Source organism: Lycium barbarum, chromosome 5, assembly GCF_019175385.1.
Source record: "Lycium barbarum isolate Lr01 chromosome 5, ASM1917538v2, whole genome shotgun sequence".
Taxonomy (NCBI): Eukaryota; Viridiplantae; Streptophyta; class Magnoliopsida; order Solanales; family Solanaceae; genus Lycium; species Lycium barbarum.
This window is the reverse complement of record NC_083341.1, coordinates 141,413,261-141,433,202: the sequence shown is the minus strand read 5'-3', so window position 1 is coordinate 141,433,202 and position 19,942 is coordinate 141,413,261. Positions and strand designations below refer to the sequence as shown.

The following is a 19,942-nucleotide window of genomic DNA, read 5'->3' as shown; positions in this document are numbered from 1 at the left end:
AACAGCTCAAAAATCACTTTTCAAGGCCATAAAATGTTGATAAATTTATGACTGTGGTCTCGCTTCCATGGCCCGCCACGGTCGTAAAACATATTTAAAATATTATTTACAAATCAATGTTTACATCTAAACAATAAAAGCCTTTCCAACTTCAATTTTAGAAACTGTTTGTTTTTTCAATTTCAACCAAAATATTGTCGCAAAGCCCCAGCAAACCAATTTAACCATGGTATGGGCCATAAGAATGTAAGACCATTTGCACGATTGTTCTTTAAAGGCACTGGTCTTTAATATTTGGCCGTCAAATTGTTGGTCTTTCCTTTTTGTCCTTCGCCTAATATCCTGAGGTTTTGGGTTCGAACCTCGACTCAGGCAAAAAAAAAAAAAAATTTACAAAGCAAAGGTTTGTAGCAAAATTAGGCCTATTCGGGCGAAAGTTAGACTTTAAGACAGAGGTTTGCCTTAACGTAAACTTTTACTTAAAATTAGGCCTTAAGGCCTAACTTTTGCTCAAAATTAGGCCTATTCAGACAAAAGTTAGGCCTTGAGACAGAGGTTTGCCTTAAGGCAAACTTTAGCTCAAGTTTGCTACCTTATAAAAATATCAAAATGAGGGAGATATAATATCCCAAAATAACAGGAAATGCTAATGTCAAAGATAATTTTGAAGGTAGACAACTAGTTCATTTCGCCACAGCGTAACAAGTGCATTTTTGAACAAAAATCCCTCTCTATGAATTATCATTCTGTTAGAGAACTAGCTTGTGAATATTGGATGCTTGCAAGTACATCCAAGCAAAGACGAACTAAAATTCCTCTGTATGTGACATGGAAACCACCCCAGGAAACTCTTTACATGCTCAACACAGATGGCAGGGTGGATAAGAGCATGAACATTGTTGGAGGGGGAGTTGCCTTCAGGCGACAAACTTTGTCTTAAGGTAGAGTTTGAATCCAAAACTCTGCCTTGCGATTTTTTTAAAATTTTTGATTGAGCGGGGGTTCGAACCCGAAACTCATGAATTTTTAGGCAAAGGGCAAAAATTAAAGACCAGTGCCTTTGAAGGGCAATCCGCGCAAAAAAATGATGATAGGGGACTATCTAATAGGTAAAATTCACATCTATAAAATTGACAGTTGCTCTGAGGACATCTCCAACACAATTTTTGCGAGAGCTGGAGAAACCTCTACGAGTAAAGCATCCATATAACAACTTGTTACCTACGCTCCGCAACTCATTCCAAATTTAGAAACCTAGGTAACAGTAACCCGATCTCAAACAATCATGGGCCACAAGAATATAAAACCACAACTATAATGGACCTTAAAAAAATTCCACGACCCTATCAAATAGGTAAAGGTCTATGTGAGTCCGCAACTTTTGTAGCACAAAAAAAAAAAGTTGAACCAAACTAGCACAAAAAAAAAAAAACATTACTAGGTTTCACACACTAAATTAGTGCGTGAAAGGACCAAACTGCAAAAATGCAAGTTGGGCCTTTCACGCACGAAATTCGTGCGTGAAGGAGGCCTTTTTTTTTTTTTTTTTTTTTGTGTGTGTGTGTTACCTTTCAAATCACGTTTTTTTTCCATACTTTGGGCAAAGATTAGTCATGTTTCAAAACCCCAAAATATCAATATTTTGTATAAAACTTAATATCTTTTTTTGCGTACAATAATGTCGGCTAATTACATCAAGTCCACCTAAACGTTTGGATCGTCGTTTTAGAGGTTCTAAAGTGCCCCGAAATAAGTTTTGAAACTTGTCATATTTATAGGGTTTTGATTTAAGTGTTTTATTATATTTGAATGTACAAATATAAATATTTGATTTAATAATAATTCATGTACTCTTATACATGTATATATATAGTCATGTGTAACACCGAGCTTTTCTATGGCCGGGTACGAATATGGCGTGAATGACACTGAGCTTATATGGCCGGGTATGATATTTCCGATACGCGAGGTTTATACTAATTAAAAAATAATTCATTCCATTTAATTACAATACTAATTCAAAGCAATACAACAATAAATTACAATAGTAATACAATCTTCAAGTTGTAGAGGCTCTATTACTTCGAGACGTGCTTGTACTACCACGGCCTTGTTGCCCACACGAACGCTTGTCATAGCCATATTGCTTACATGTAGAGCACTTGGGAGAGTAAGTTCTTTCACTAACATCCATTTGATTGGGTCTACGACTCCGTGAGTTAATGCCCAATTTCCTCATGTAATCCTTGTTAGCAACCATTAAAAACGGCTCGTTTGGCCAATAAGCTTCATTACCAAGTGAGTGAAATTGGCCGGAATATGCTCTAAGGTAACTGTGGACCTTGTATTCCCCCGCCACATAACTTGTTACCGTTTTTCTCATTCTCTTGAAGCACTTGACAGCATGTGGTACGTTTGCTACTTACCGCAAGTGCATGCTCTTGTTGCCTTATAAAAGGTATACACGTTTCCACCCTTACCGTTGTAATAACCCATCATAACTTCATATACATGTTGAATTGGGTCATACTCGGTCATTTGGTGATGCTCACATTTTTTTCTACAATGCTCCATATTTTTGAAGGGCTTTGGCATCCATGTCCCGCCGTCGGCTAATATCGCTTTAGCCTGCCTTGTCCTAACCACAAATCGCTCCACAACCTGCTTGAAAGTCATTCTCACCATTGCGGTGACAGGTAGTCCTCGAGCAGATTTCAGCAAGCCATTGAAAGACTCTGAGATGTTTGTTGTGAGCATGCCCCATCTTTTGCCTCCATCAGCATGAAGCAACCAAACGTATGCGGGTTCACTCACTGCCCTGATCAGATCCATTTTTGCAGCCCATTTTCATTGTTGATGCTCCATCGCAGCCCCTCACATCAATTTGTTTAGAGTGCCATTGTGAAACTTTGATTGTAAATTTGCCTTCAAATGCCTTAAACAATAGCGATGGTAAACAAAGGGAGGCTGCCACCCCGGTAAATTATCTATATTATGCAATATGCCTTTATGACGATCAGACAGCACGCATATGCCGGTACGATCCTTAATAACATGGGTTTTCAAATGGGTCAAAAAGATCCCCCATGTGTCGTTGCTCTCGTTAGCGGCAATTGCGAAAGCAAGAGGAAATATTGACCCATTGGAATGGATGCCAATGGGTCAATATATCGCCTCTCCAATCGGATGCTGCATGTCTGTGAGGCGCAAGTGAGCGTAAAGGGCCGACAACAAAAGTCGACTCTGGCCGGAAATATGACCATCCAGAGCCGCGAAATCGGTGAGCCTAGTCAACTCATCCCAGTAAGGCGGCAGCACAGGAGGCTCCTCAATATACAATGGGTGTCCATCAACCTGTAGCCCATAAATGACCTCCACATCCTGAAGGGTAATGGTAGTCTCACCGGTGCGGAGATGAAATATGTGCGTCTCCGGTCGCCACCTCTCAATCAATGCCGTCACTAGCGACCTATCGTGCTGTACCCGACCAACTTCGACGCACCGGTAGATACCGCCCCGATGTAGTATATCCAGGACACGAGGATGTGGGGGGTGAACAACTAAGATCTCCCATGCTGAGTCCCCTAACCAGGTACGGACCTGAGACTCAGGCTGCAGGTCAGATGTCCATATATGTTGCGACCTATGCTCAGGCTGAAGATACAGTAACTCTTGGTCGAAGGGCCCCGGATCAAGAGGGTTGTGATCCATCTGTTTTACGCATTTTAAATCAATCATTAACAAGTAGTATTAGTTATGTAATCTTTTATCAAAAATTTTATTAAGGATTGTGGTGACCCATCTGTTTTATGTATTTTAAATCAATCATTAATAAGTAATATTAGTTATGTAATCTTTTATCGAAAATTTTATTAAGGATTGTGGTGACCCATCTGTTTTACGTATTTTAAATAAATCATTACAAATATTAGTTATGTAATCTTTTATCGAAAATTATATTAAGGGTTTTCAATCCTAAGCTACGGGTTATGAATTCTAAACTAAGGGTTTTCAATCCTAAAATATAAAGATTAAAAAAATTAATACGTCAAATAATTAACAATTAGTTAGCATACAATTAGTATAAATAATTAATAAATAAATAATTAACTAACTAATCAAATAATTAACAAGTTATTATCATATATTTAATAAATAAACAATTAAGTAACTAATCAAAAAATTAATAAATTATTATCGTATATTTAACAAATAAACAATTAATTAACTAATGAAACAATTAAGAAATTATTAACAAATAAACAATTGTCTTAACAAAAACTAAATAAATAATTAGCCAGTCTAACAATTGAAATAGCTAGTCTAACAATTAATAAATAGTTAAATCGCTAATCGAACAATTAACAAATACTAAATAAACAAGCAATAAATAATTAACTAATTAACAATAGATAAACAAATTAAAAAAAAAAATTAAAGGGGGCAGTCGCAGTGGTGGGTGCGAACTACCCAAAAACGCACAAAAAAAATGTGCAATCCACCACAGATCCCTCCCACCATACCTAAGGTAATAATATATTTAGCAATGTAATAAAAAATTCGTAGTAAAATACCTAGAATGAAGGTGTTTTTGAGTTTTCAAAATGAGCTCCGCGCCGCTCTATTCCAAAATCTAACCTTAGAAACTTGTTCCTACACTTCAATATACCAAGAATATTGAGTTTTGGATTGAAAAACAACACAAAAATAGCGTTTTGCGGGGCTGGAGACCACTGAAAACGGCGTTAATGGCGGGTTGGTGAATGGGTGAAATGGTCAGGTCTGTGGTGGGGAAGGAGGGGGCGACTTTTTGTTGCCTCCTTCACGCACGAAATTCGTGCGTGAAAGGCCCAACTTGCATTTTTGCAGTTTGGTCCTTTTACGCACTAATTTAGTGCGTGAAACCTAGTAATGTTTTTTTTTTTGTGCTAGTTTGGTTCAACTTTTTTTTTTGTGCTACAAAAGTCGCGGACTCGGTCTATGTAGATCCAATAAATCGTTGGAGGAACTTCAAAATGAGGTCTTCTGTATTTAATAAAATCCACCATCATAGATATTATATCTACTAGTCTCATGAGGTCCGTGCTAAGTCCGGGCCCAACTCCAGATATAAAAAGTAATATTTTAATTAAAGAAATATAATTTATGTTGGTAATAATTAAACTTCAAATAAGTATATTTTCAATATATAAAAGCAAAATTTTCATTTCACTCCTTTAATATCTTAACTTTCATTTTGATGAAATTATTTACTTCAAAGTAAATGCGGAGCCATAATTTGAAATGTATGAGTTTCGAATCCTAATTTTTAAGTTATTTAGTTGTAAATTAATAATTTATACAAAATAAACTTTTAAGACAAATACAAAATTTGAACCAAAGTGCTACCGAATCCGATCAAATCGGTAGCTGACACTCTAATTTCACCCTACTTCAAACTCATTTTGTGTTTAAAAGATTAATTTTAGTTAATTAAACAAGAGATTTTAAAAATAACCCGATCTTGACTGATAATATTGTCTTCATTTTCAACATTATATGGCATCATTTAATAATTTTTAAAACTATCTGAAAATCTTTTTTGTACTAATCTTGGTAAACACATATGAGCTCATTAAAGTATATATATAAAGTAAAAGAAATGCCTACATATGAGAAAAAGAATATTCAGAAATTCTCAAATTTCATAATACAAATATAAAGTAAAAGAAATGCTTACATGTGAAAATCTATAATAAGCAGCAAATGAAAAAGAACAAAACAAAGAACAACAAGAAGCAAGAATATCTAGACAAGAAAAGTCTATTTTTTAGGTTAATAATAAGATCACTAGAAGAAAGCAACAGGGAAAATAAAGTGCAGCGGATGGGGCTGCTCCTCCCTTAATCAAGGGTCTCGGGTTCGAGCCTGAGTATGAAAAAAATCCTTGGTAGGGAGCGCTTCCCCCGATTGGGCCCTATGAGAGGCGAATCTGGATTAAGCGAGCTACAATGCGAGTACTAGATACCGGATAGAAAATAGGTAAATAAGGCAGAATGTTCGATAGCTTTTAAAAAGTAAACCATAAGAACAAAAATAAATTTGACTTTAAAAAATAAGATCAGGATCTTGAAGTAACTAATTGAAAATTTTGACATTTTTTGGAAAATTTTTGTGAGGACTACAAAAGCCCTTTTGTAGTCCCTTATACATAATGGTAATGAAAGTGATGTATTATATTTTTTAAAACTATCCAAAAATAAAATATTGTACCTTCAACTTGTAGACGTGAAACCAGAAAAACAGTTGATACAATTTAAGCCTAAAACAAGGCTACAACACTAATTATAGTTGGTGTCACCATTATTGACACCACCTCTTTGATCCCTCCTCTTGTAGTTCTACTGTTGGTAACCTTCTATGTTTATCAGAAATTTGAGGCTGACTTCGCGACTCAGAACCGCTCCTATACTGCTCACCGTTGTGAAAATCCACCAGATGGAGACTTTGCCCTCCCACCACGATCTAAAAATAGGTAAATACAATATGATCATTATGATATAATCGATCTTTAAATGAAGTTAGAAGAATTAGCATTATGATTTTGACAATATAAAGTAACACAAGCATATACATATATAGGTATGTACCTTTGTTAATTCTCTTAAATTTTATGTAGGCTTCCCTCCCCTTTATAATGATATGACGAGTCTAGAATGAAAATTCAAGAAAAGAAGACAATCATCAAAATATGATCAAATAGCTCAAAACTCGAAAATATTTTGTAAGAAAGAGGATTTATAGAATTCATTACCTTAACCGCATTTTGAGCAGAAATTGCATCTTGAAAATGCACAAATCCACAACAATATCCATCCTACAAATTTTTCAATTTCAATGCTTAATCGTAAACAAGAAATAAGGTTTAAGCAAATGATAAACTAGCAATAACCAACAACAATGCAAAAAATATATACCTCATCATAAGTTTTGAGCTGAACGTCGTGAGTATGAACTGGTCCAAATTGTCTGACAACAGTGTGGACATCACTTCTTGTCGTGTCAGTTGACAATCCTCCAATATATATCGATTTACCTGCATACGTGTCAATGAAACAATTCAGAAATTGGTCTAACATGATAAAAATTCATCAACTATTTGATTAAAGGCAATGCAAATTTACATTGACTTTTATCATCGGAATTATTTTCTTGTGCAGCACCGGTTAAATGAGCTGCGGCTTTTGACACACCACTCGAATTAGAAATCAGCTCCTTAGCATTGCATTGAGATATTTTAGATGCTGATGGGAGATCAACATCGGCAACTACCCTTACAATCTCGTATGGAGCATTCTTAGGCGGTAAAGATCTGCCCTGTTTTACCTAGAGTAAACAGTTTGAATTACAAAAAATAAAATTTAATAAAAACTTTATAAACTCCGCATAACTAGTATGTGAACCAAATAACCTCTAAAAGTATAACTAACCATTGAAGCATAGCTAACTTTAGGAGTCTGATTCTCAATGACTGAGATTGTCTCATCAACTGGCTCTGATTTTTCAGAAACTTCCTTAACGTCAACTTTGACATTATCTGTGGCTTTGCTCAGAGAAACTGGTTCTAAATGCAATAATAATTTCAAAAAACAACAATTTAATATATTTAATAATAGAGTTTAAGTTCGACGCACTTTACACAATCGAATCGTTTAAGAAGTGATTATAAGTACATTTATAGGATAAACATTAACGCGTCATAACAGGTTGAAATACACTAATAGTATAACAGAATCTTCAAGGTGTTAGTGTATATAACGTAAATCCTTAACAATAAAAGACCAACAAAAATCAAGATTGGGATAGTGTCGAAGCAATCAAGTGATCAATTGAGATAGTGTCAAAAACAAAAGGACATACCCAAAGAAGCAACTGAAATATTTTCATCAGTCATCTCCTCAACCATTGCTGAAGATTTCTCTACGCCAACAAATCGAAAAATATCGTTCAACACATAGTATCCTTTCTCCTGTGGAGCAAGGAAAAAGGTTTGAGAGAAACTTTTCCTCGAGTTATCTTGCCCTATCAAGCATGCTGTAACCACCACAAGAACACCTTGAGCAGCAGATACTTGGGAGTCTATAGTTATGACTTCCACCTTATTATCTTTGAAGTGAGATGAAATGATAAATTCCTTTATGCCCTGAAATTATACAATTATCATATACCTATGAGCATTCATTCGTAAAAAAAAGAAGATGAAAATATTAAGTCAAAAATCATTGAGTAAAACTCAAACATCAATGAAAATGATAAAATAAAAGCAGAAACATAGCTCTATTCAAAGTTAAAGACATTGAAATTTTAGGTCCAACTAAATTAGAGAAAGAAATAGCTGACAACAAACCCCTTTTGTGAGAAATTACAAGCAAAATTAATTTGCATTATGACAAGTAACAGAGACCACTAAATTCTCTGTAAAAGTCATAAGCCCGTATAATATTTCACAATGTGAAATACGAGAGCAAAAGTATGTGCTATTTTGAAGTAAAGCGTACAATTTTAAGGAAAAGTAGAGATAAAAATCATATATGCATTTTTGTACTACACTAATCAAAATGCAACTATAATCACATTTTAGCATCTAATACATAATAAGTCAATAAAGTCAATATTAATCCTATGCCTTAAATTTGAGATTCAAAGAAAGGGTATTTTTTCAACATCACTTTACGCGTCATTGTTTGAAGTACACACTTCTCTGAAGCGCATGGCTTCACTCATGAAGTGAAATTTTCCACTCACATTGCTTTAAGAAACAAATATCATTTAACATCATAAATATTAAATAAGTATACAATGATCATCTTGATTACACGTAAAAATACTATCAAATTCAAAAGGCTAACAAACAATTCATAATAAAGCTTAAACATGTAAATGTAAAATCTGCGAAAAGCGCCGATAAATGATGATAAAAATTTAAATTGTAATATGTTTTTGTCATAATACTTACTTCAGAAGTCGTCACTGATTTAATTTCACCATCATGCTGAGGCCAACTTAGGACACTATTATCCTTGTAAAATCGATGAGACTGGTCGATAAGCATATCTAAAATGCGATAATATTGTTCCACAAAAGAGAGTGCAATAGTTTCAGCAGAATGCTGATTTGCTTGAGTTGTCATTATTGCGCTACAATAAATCAAATAAAAAGAGGGTTAATCAAATTATTTTAACTATTTAGATGAACAATAACAAATAGTCAAGTCACTACTCAAGAGATAAAGGGTAAAAAATATTTACAATTATAAACAAAAAGAAAAGTTAATAGTTCAAAGAACATCTTTATTAAAGAAAAGGTGCACAATGAGGCTTTTTATCTATTATTGAGTGGAATGAATATTTTATTTTTAATATTAAAAATTAAAGTTTAGAATATACTTCTAAAATAATATTTATATATTTAAAAATTACATAAAAATACTATAAGCCGTAAGAGTTAATCATTTAAAAATTTTCTGAAAAATATGTCTGAAAGAGTTTGACCCTCCAAATAATATGTATGTCACGTAAGATAAAGAGTATTAAGATATAAATAATCATAAAAAATATTAATTAAATTATAGAACTGACAATAAGATCTTAATAATAACTAAATAAGTATCAGAGTAAGATATCTAATAAGTTATAGTCAAACAATTAAAAGAAAATCTAACAATCCAAGACATGGGACAATAAAAAGAGAGTCCCTCTTATTGAAACTTCAACCTATAAAACTTTAACTTAGACCTAAATCAGACCCCAACCCAATCACATTTTTTACTAATAAAAAATATGAATTTCCAATAGATGTTCATGTTGGATCGCCTTCAGAGATTTCAATCCGGAATCTGTCGAAAACTCCGATAAGAAGTACCTCAGACACATTTCCCACAAGAAAATTATGGTAGAAATTCACATTTTGTAGTATGTTCTCTTTAAACAAATATATGACCACACTCATATACTTTTTCTAAATTTATGTATAAACACTGATGAAGAAAAAACTGATCTTAATATATGATCAATTGAAGTAACTAATAGACCTAAATAATTATGAATTCAAAGCCTAAAAAGAGATATCCTTAAAAGAAAAATAAAAAAAATATTCTTTATATACTTAAATCCCCTTAATAGATTTGATCTAGAGGGGAAATCACAACAACAACAAATAAGGTGAAAATCTCTCTCTCTCTCTCTCTCTTTTTTTTGCTTTTCGATTGGATACAACAGTAAATGGAAACATTAACTTTTTAAAAAGGAAACAACAAAAAAGTTTTGAAACCAACAGATCTAATTAGAAGAGGGCGTCACAAATTCAAGAATTGACAAAAAGAAGCAACAATGACATTAATAACTCAAAATCATTGAACTTACAAAGCCAATGTATATCAATTGAAGACTATAATTTTTAAAGAAAAAAACTAAAGCCCTTAAAAGGGTTTATCTAATTCTTAGGAGACACTACAACAACAAAGAAAAAACATTTTTTTTTTTTTGGTCTTTTGATTTGATACAATAATAATAATAAAAAGGTATCATAGAACTTAATTCAAGTTTTAAAACCATCAAATCTAAGAAAAGGACGTTACAAATTCAAGAATTGGCAAAAAGATGCAACAATAACACCAAAATCAATAACTCAAAATCATAAAGCCTACAAAATCAACCAATGTATATTAATCATTCAAAGATATCAAAGAGAAAAAGTCTAAGACTTTTGAGAAACCCAGAAAAAAAAGAATCATTGACAAATTTCTATAAGGAAACAACAAAAGGTTACTTAAAAGAGGGGGAAAAACATAAAAAAGAGGCAAAAGAGAAGAAAACTAGTGGAAGACCTCTGAAGAAAGAGATTGAAATTGACTAAGAAAAGAAGGGATAAACAAAACTAAAGAATAGGCAACAAATTTATAGTGGTGGAAAGAAAAACATTAAGGTGGTAATTCTTGGAAAGATTTTCTCCAATCCCAACTAGGATTTTAGGTGTCAAAATGGAATTCTAACATTAGTAAATCATTAAATATATTCCTTACATGTATATTATAACTTTTTTGGTATATTTTTTAACGAGATTAGTAAATCATTGAAAAGCTTATAGTGAGATTAAAATATGAAGTAGGTGTTTGGACATGAATCAGTTGATACTTAAAAAAAAGTAGTACTTGAAGTTAAATAGAAAAAGGATATAGGAGGTCAAAGCAGTGTCTGAACATAAACATATAGTTGAATTTTATGAGCGAAAACTTGAAAAACTCCTAAAATTTCAAGCTTTAAATTTCATATTTCAAGTTTGAAGTTAAAATCATGAGCAAGTCTGATAAATAAGCACTTATTTGTAATACTCCACTTAAAATTTTGATAATATCTATGGAAAAACAACTTAGAAGTTATAACACATCGACAATCCTTTAAATTTGCCAGTAAATTTCATTTAGAACTGTAACTTGTTTTAATTAAGCACTTGAAGATATGATAAAGTGTTTTAATTAAACACTTCCGCTTGAAATTTTGAAAAAGCTTCTGTGTGCATTCCCAAGCATCAAGCACGTAAATAAGTTAACCACGTAAAATATGTCACCTCCTTTAATTATACACATCAGCTTCAATAGGCTGTAAAATGTCATGCACGTTTTAATTTAGACAGATGTGTAATATATTTTATATGGTTAATTTATTTATGTAATGGACGCTTGAGAACATTTGCAGAAGCTTTTCTAAAATTTGAGTCAGTAGTTTTTAATATGAACACTTTATCACGTGTTCAGGTGCTCAATTGAGACAAGTAATAGTTCGGGTGTCTAAATAAATTTTACTGGCAAGTTTAAAGGCATACAACGTATTGTGTCTTATAACAATTAGGCTACAATCAGGAAAGGATGGTCAGATCAGATGAATTTGAAAATATATTGTATATTTTCGCCAAATATTGTTATTTATACACTATTTTCCCCTGAAATTCCTAAGTTTCCACTAACAACAACTTTGAAACTATTTATTATAAATAATACTCTATGATTTTTATTAGTTGATAATATATGAAAATAATTATGTTAAAATAGTGTTTTTATGAATAATTCAAAATGAAGTTTCTTTAAGATACAAAATCCTTTTATAGTATGATTATGATATATAATCAAACCTCTTTATAATAGTGTCATTTGTGTAGATGGCTTCTATAGCAAAATGTTGCTAAAATAACATGAAAATCGATTCCAAATAAAACTTGACTACTATAGTGAAATGTAATGATAGAGACTAGTTGCTATAAAAAAGGTCCGACAGTATATATATCTCATAAATTAAGTGTTTAAAATTACCCAATTTGTTGAAACCCTAATAATGATTTAGGCACATTTTGAATACTCTTTCCCCTTCTACCATCTCAATCTTTTGTGTTGTTTAATATTCAATATCTTTTAATTTATCAATTACAAATTTAATATTGATTTTTTTTTTAATTTTCAGATGTCAAATTTCTTCTTATATATGCTTTAATTTCAAGGATTTACAAAATTGAGTCACCAACAAGTTTAGATGAATCAAGTAGTTCTAAAATTCTTGGAAAGAACTTAAAATAAAGTTAAATAAACATGTAACTTACCTCTTCTGAAAATTTTGCGTGATCCACTTATACTTAAATTGATGGTCATTTCATGCGTTTGAAAATATTTAAACCAGTCGTAAAAAAAAACGAACTTCTTCAACTGAATCTACAGAGAATCAAGTAAGATAAATCATCTAATCGATTTTCTCACATCGGAGAAATAAAGAGGAATTAGGAGATCTCATATGAATCTTCGCTTAATCGCTAGCGTTCATCTAGCAGACATATGTAGAAGGAAGGCTTTGACAAAGTAAAATAGGTCCTTCAATTGATCTCTAACTGTTGGATATCGACTTTTTCGCCGTATCGGAGCAATGAAAATGTATTATGAGAAAATATCTTAGCCTTCACTTAGTCGCGAGCGCTCAGGGGCGGACCGAGTTGGTAAAACAAAAAGTGAAGAATGAAAAAGTTTTCTAAAAAAAGAAGAAGAGAGAAATACACATTATATATGAGTTGAAAAGGAAAAGAGGAAGAAAAAAAAGAAATACTAATATATTTTCACAAAGGTCCGACCTAAACCCGTCAACCGGTTCAAACCGGACTGGACCGGACCGGTAACCGGTTACGAAACCGGCCAGTTTCCGGTTTACCGGTTACAAATCCGAATCCGAAACCGGTCCGGTTCAAACAGTCCAAAACCTTTTTGTTTTTGTTTTTTTGTATTTTATATATATATATATATATATATATATATATATATATTATAGTATTTATTAGTATATTGTAGGTATATTTACATATGTTATATAAGTTTATAAGTAAAGTTTAAATATTTACTGACTAACAGGCTAACAACAAGCCAGCAATACAGAATATACGTGTATATATATATATATATATATATATGCTTAAGTTATAGTGTTATACTACATATACCTAAAATATAGTAAGAATATACTTATATATATCAATATACTTAGGTTATATAACTTATATATATATATATATATATATAGATATATGTTTAAGTTATATATATATATATATATATATTAATATATATATATGTTTAAGTTATATGTATACTATATATACTTATAACTCATATATTATAACTTAAGTTATTTATAACTTAATTTTTTTCTAAGTTTATAAATTCGTATATATATATATATATATATATATATATATATATATATATATATATATATATATATATGTGTGTGTGTGTGTGTGTGTGTGTGTGTGTTTAAGTTATATGTATACTATATATTATAAGTATATTTTAGTTATTTTTCAAGTATATAACTTTCTAGTTTTTAATTTAAGTAGATGTATATCATAAGTATATTCTTAGTATATTTTAGGTATATTACTAACTTAATATAAGTAAAAATATGAACACAAGTAAATAGAAGAAAGCTCAATGAGCCATATATTTTATTCATTCTTGGATAACATTTATTTGCAAGTTGTAGTTTTTTTTTTTTAACTTGCAAATAATACATGAGTTGTAAAGAAATAGTAGAATAATAAAATCACCAAGTCTCAATCATTTCGTTAATTTCCCCCATATCATATTCGGCCATGGAGATATCTTCAAAGTCTTCCATTTGGTCCGGTCCACTTGCTATCAAATCTTCAATTTCTTCCTCTTCGCCTTCCTCCGCTTCTAAGTTTTGGTTGCGTCGCTCCGATCTAATCCAATTGCGAATGCACACTAGTACTTGCAAGCTAAAGCCGGATAATGAATGTCTATGGTCTCCAATTTGTTGTCTTCCTTGGCTAAATGCGCTCTCCGAAGCCACGGTTGATACTTGAACCGTAAGGATATCTCGAGCCATTCTTAAGAGTATCGGATGACTTGCCTTGTACTTCTTCCACCATGCTAAGACGTCCAATTCATCCAGTTCCTTGATATCCACATTTGGCTGCATCAAATAAAAGTTATATTCATCAAAGTTTGCACTACAAGAAGAAGTTGGCTGTGAATGTAAAACTTTTAAATGCGACAAACCCGACAAGCCCTTTTTACTACTTTGAGAAGTAGTAGGGCGTGGAGCAACGGGTGTAGCACGTTATTCCAAATTAGAATAATGAGTAAAAAAATTTCTAAACTCGTCATCAATAGCGAGTTCGGCTTCAGCTAAAGATGGTTGAACTCCCTCTTCAATTTCTAAAAATGTATAAATTTGACCAATCAATGTTTTAGTATAAGATACTTTTAAACAAGGATTTAAAAGAGAACCCAATATAAATAAAGTTGCGATGGGAAAAAAATACTTCTTAAATTTGATTATCATTTCAAAAATAGCCGCTTGATAACCGGGTTTATATTTATACTCTTGTAAAACTCTAGCTATTTCCGCTAAGTAGGCTAAAATTCCGGTTACCGTGGGATAGAATTGTCTAGAAAAAGCAAGAGTTGCATTATAAAAATTTTCTAAGAGTTCAACACATTCTTTAACATCTTCCCAATGCGTAAAATTTAACCAATCATCACTATTAATATTATATTTGTTGTGAACTTGTTGTATGAGAATCCTATACTCATATGCTTGTTGTAGCATAATGTAAGTGTAGTTCCACCTAATCTCAATTTCTACTTGAATTTTATTAGGTCTAAGGTTATTTTTCACACAAACATTCTTAAAATCTCTAAGTCTTCCCCTATTAGCATTACAAAAAAGAAACGCAACCGCATCTCTAAAATCTAACTTGTTAAGACTAAGACCCAAATCAGCGGTAAGAGAAACATTACAATTTAAAGAATTAAATACATGACGCAAATAAAATCTATATTTTTTATACAAATCTATAACATCCTCTCTACAAGTACTTCTAGGAATACCCTCAAATAACGGATTATAACAACGTTGAATGTAAGTAACAAACCCCAAACCGAAGGAAAGGAAAATGGTAAACAATCATAAGCTACCATTTTAGCTATTTCTACACGCTCTTTTTTCTTGTCATACTTAAAATTTCTACCGGTTCGTGGGTCTATCGTCATTTGAATACCCCCCACATTTGAACCCGTTTGCTCTCCCCAAACATCCATATGTTTTTTTCTCATATGACCATTTAGTGTACCCGTTCCACCATCCTTACTAGTTCCTTGCCTAAAAGCAAATACTTGTCCACATAGAGTACATGTAACTGATTGGTTTTCCCTATCCTTAGTCATAAATTTTCAAATTTTAGCGGTTGGCTTACGAGTTCTAGGCGGTTTGTCTTGTGTATGTGATTGTGCAGGACATGTATCTCCTATGGGATTTACGGGGGGTTGTGTTTCATTATTATCATCATCATCATCATCATCATCAATTTCATTAAAAGTGTCGGTAAAATGTTGTTGCATTGCCTCATGACCTAAAAGTGGAGTATTTCCACTAACATCAATACCTAAATTAGGTGTTTCTTCCACAAATGTTTCCTCATTAGGCCCACCCCTAACAATACCACTACTACTACCGGCACCACGTCTAAATCTCTTTGCCATTATTAAATAGAATTAATTTAAATCACAATCAAATAAATCACAAGAAAATAAATTGCAACAAATTAAATTGCTAGAATTAAATTGCGAAAAATAAAGATAGAGTTGGAACGAAGGTACCAAATTGCCGGATTAATTTCCAACAAAGTGAAGGCGGCTAGAATTGCAAATCTACCAAAGCTACTTCGGATTATTGCAAAATCACTAACTCCACCAATAATATTATAATTGCAAAATTAATAATTGAAACTATAATAAGACTTTATAATATTTATTTGAGAGAAATTTAACGTGGCTAATTATTGCAAAGTAACTATAATTGAGAGATTGAGATTTGAGAGAAAGAGAAGAGTGAATTGGTGTGGATTAAAATGAAAATGAAGAAAGGTTTATATAGGGGTGGGGGATGGGTTAACGTGTTAAAAAAAAGTTTGGGGGGTTGAGGGGGGGGGGGGGGGGGTGCAAAAAATGAGTTTATGGCCGTTTGGCAACGACCATTTTTGCAAATGGACCGTTGCCAACGGTCCAATAACGGACAGCCCAACGACTATATTTTTTTTTTAATTTCACCGGTTTAACCGATTTCGATTTCAAAAAAATCAAAACCGGACCGATAAGTAATATACGGTTAACCGGAACTGGTTCTACCTATTCTGATTCCGATTTAGATTTTACCGATCCGGTTACTAATTTGAACTGGTTAAACCGGACCGGTTTACGGGCTTAGTCCGACCCAAAGTTTTGCTCCTCTTGAGAAGATCACAAAGTGGGGCTCGACAGGTGTACTTTTCAAATCAACTTGATATTTTTCAATTGATGACGATATGGTGACGTCAAGGTTATTTTTTCCTCCACAAGAATTACTTTTACATTCACATAACTCATATTAATTTATTATAATTAAATACTTAATTTTTTAAAGCACTCAAGTTATGACACATATATTAAAAGCAAAATCATATTAATAAAGATATTTAACTAAATAATTATCTACTTGTCTTTAAATAACTAATTAATTATTATTCCGCTCCTTGAAGTGGAGCAGTAATTTGGTGGAATTGAAAAAAGGTACTTAGTAATTTTTTAATTTTTTTAAATGACAAATATTTTAAACTAAATTTTCTGATAAAGTGACAATCCTTTGTTTTTAAATAAAAGATCACCATTTATATTTAACAAGTGTTAATGTACAAATAACACTGAGTATGTTGTTGTTGTTGTCACTATTTATATTTATTAATTTTTTAATACCAACATCCTACATAACATGTTTAAGACTATAAAATTAAAGGACATTTTGTTATATTAATATATTTTCAGTTTAAGATCATAAGATTTTTTTTTTTACTTATGCAAATTAGTGTCCCGTCAAATTAAAAAAAAAAAATTAACAGAAAAAGTTATTAGTTACATTTAATTTGGATAAGTAACACATGTTACACATAATATAAACATAAATAACACATGTTAATATACAAATGTTGTGTGCTTATTAACTAGAAACATGCACGATGATACATGTAATTTTATTTTTTCTGGCCAAAAGCGAACAATGATATGCTGGCACTGCATAAGAGCAATTTGAAATAACAAATGCAATTTGTTTGGATTACATTAATGAAACCAAGATCTGCTGATTTTTTTCCGAAAAAACACTAAAAAACAAATTTGTTAGTTTACCACTTAAGATAATGTCAATAAATTTTAAATTAATTGCACCTGTAGTCCTTAAACTTTACCAGCATTTATAGTTTTGATTTTGAAGGTGAGCCTTGACGTAATTGGTAAGTTGTTGTCATGTGACTAGGAGGTCACGGGTTTGAGCCGTGAAAACAGTCTATTGTAGAAATGCAAGATAAGGCTGCATACAATATACCTTGTGATCTGGCCCTTCTCCGGACCCTGCACATAATGGGAGCTTAGTGCACCGGCCTGCCCTTTTTTATTTATTGTTGTAACTTTTCTCTAATTCTTACAAGCTTTAGAATTTGTCATTGTAAGTTCTAAACGTGATTAAATGATTTATTTTTAGTCAATATAAATATAATCAAAGCAAAAGACGGAAAATGAGAAAGAGAGTTGCATTTATAGTTGAGAGATATATGAGTTGAATGAACGAAAAATAGTTTGATAAATATAAATGTTTTGTAGTATCTTAAAAAAAAAAAAAAAAATTTGCTTCTGCAAAGAAACAGAAAGTTATAACTTTTCCCGACAATAAAAAAGCTGCTTCTATTGCTACTTGAATCCACTTCTAAATTTTGACCAAACACTTCAAATATAAAAATAAAACTTTTTTGAGTAAAAATGTTTTAACTTCTAGAAGCTCGGCCAAACAAGTTCAATAATTTTTTTTAGGAATTACTCGTTCTATTACCCAAGGAAATGGAGAGATTGATGATGATGTCACACATAGTATTGGTGCAGGGTGGATGAAATAGAGGTTCGCATTCGGAGTCTTTTGTGATAAAAAGGTGTCACCAAAACTCAACGGTAAGTTTTACAGAGTAGTGGTTAGACCAACTACGTTGTATAGGGAGGAGAACACCAGTCAAGGTCTTTCACGTTCAGAAGATGAAAGTTGCGAAAATGAGGATGCTGAGTTGGATGTGTGAGTATACTAAGAGGGCTAGAATTAGGAATGAAGATATACGGGACAGGGTGAGAGTGACCCCAATGAAGGACAAGATACAAGCGCGAAGCTTAGATGGTTCAGGCATCTGAAGAGGAGATGCATGGATGCCTCAGAATGGAGGTGTGAGAGGTTGGATATGAATGACTTCAGGAGAGGTGATTAGACAAGACATGACACAGTTACAGCTTACGGAGGACATGACCTTAGATAGGAGGTTGTGGAGGATATAGATTAGGGCAAAAGGTTAGTAGGTAGTAGAGCGTTATCCTTTTCTTTCTTACTAGTAGTCGTTGTATGTCTCATGTAGTTTCTTATCCTTTGGTTTCTGTTACTATCTACTGTCTTTGGTTATTCGCTCAGAGTACTTTTTTGCTATAGTTATTATTCCTTTTTCCTTTTGGATTGGACCTGCTTTGTTTTTGTTTTATCCTGAGTCGAAGGTATATCAGAAACAACCTCTCTATCTCCCAAGGTAGGGGTAAGGTCTGCGTACATTCTACCCTCCGCAGATCACATTTGTGGGATTATACTCGATATGTTGTTGTTGACTTCTTGTTCCCTCTATTTTAATTTGTTTGTTTGACTTAACTTGACACGGAGTTTTAAGAAAGTAAAGAAGAACTTTGAATCTTGTGGTCTTAAACTAAAGATATATAGAATGTACCAAAAAATATTGTGATATTCAACATGCCATGTGGAAAGTTGGAACTAAGAGTTTTCAAAAATTGAAAGAAACATTCTTTTAAAATGGTAAAAGAAAAGTAAGACAAACAAATTGAGACGGAGTGAATATATGAAAAGTTGTACTGAAAAAAATCTTAAATTAATAGGAACTGCATAAAAGTGAAGAAGTAAGTTTAACATGGCACAATGAATACGACTTGATAAGTCAGAAAGGGACACTTTCATCATGCGCTGGAATAGCTCAGTTGGTTAGAGCGTGTGGCTGTTAACCACAAGGTCGGAGGTTCGACCCCTCCTTCTAGCGTTTTCTTTTTCATTTTTTTGTTCTTTGTTTTCATTTTTTGTTTTGTGATATCCTATTTAATTATTTTTAACTATTTCATCGGAAAATTCATTGATTCGTGTCAAAAGTAGCTTAGAACATTGCCTTGAATCTCTTACTAATAATTTACCTATTAATTAACACGTACTAAACTTTGCAATTTTTTTACTATGATCATGCATGTATCCATAACTTTATCCAACAACTCGCAATAATAATCTGTACATAT

At 32.3% G+C, this 19,942-nt stretch overlaps 1 protein-coding gene and 1 non-coding gene across 2 annotated transcripts; one reads left to right on the top strand and one right to left on the bottom strand.

The window, feature by feature from the left end:
- Positions 1-6,141: 6,141 nt before the first annotated feature.
- On the bottom strand, positions 6,142-13,026 carry LOC132642855 (nuclear transport factor 2-like). Its single transcript, XM_060359882.1, has 9 exons — positions 12,628-13,026; positions 8,996-9,176; positions 7,900-8,182; positions 7,470-7,603; positions 7,164-7,365; positions 6,957-7,075; positions 6,794-6,856; positions 6,630-6,690; positions 6,142-6,504 (listed from the first exon to the last, which is right to left on the bottom strand). The coding sequence occupies exons 2-9, from the start codon at positions 9,167-9,169 to the stop codon at positions 6,455-6,457; spliced, it is 1,086 nt and encodes a 361-aa protein (XP_060215865.1). The 5' UTR covers positions 9,170-9,176; positions 12,628-13,026; the 3' UTR covers positions 6,142-6,454.
- Positions 13,027-19,621: 6,595 nt separating this feature from the next.
- TRNAN-GUU (transfer RNA asparagine (anticodon GUU)) lies at positions 19,622-19,695 on the top strand. The gene has a single exon. It is a non-coding gene; the product is annotated as a tRNA-Asn (tRNA).
- The last annotated feature ends 247 nt before the right edge of the window (positions 19,696-19,942 follow it).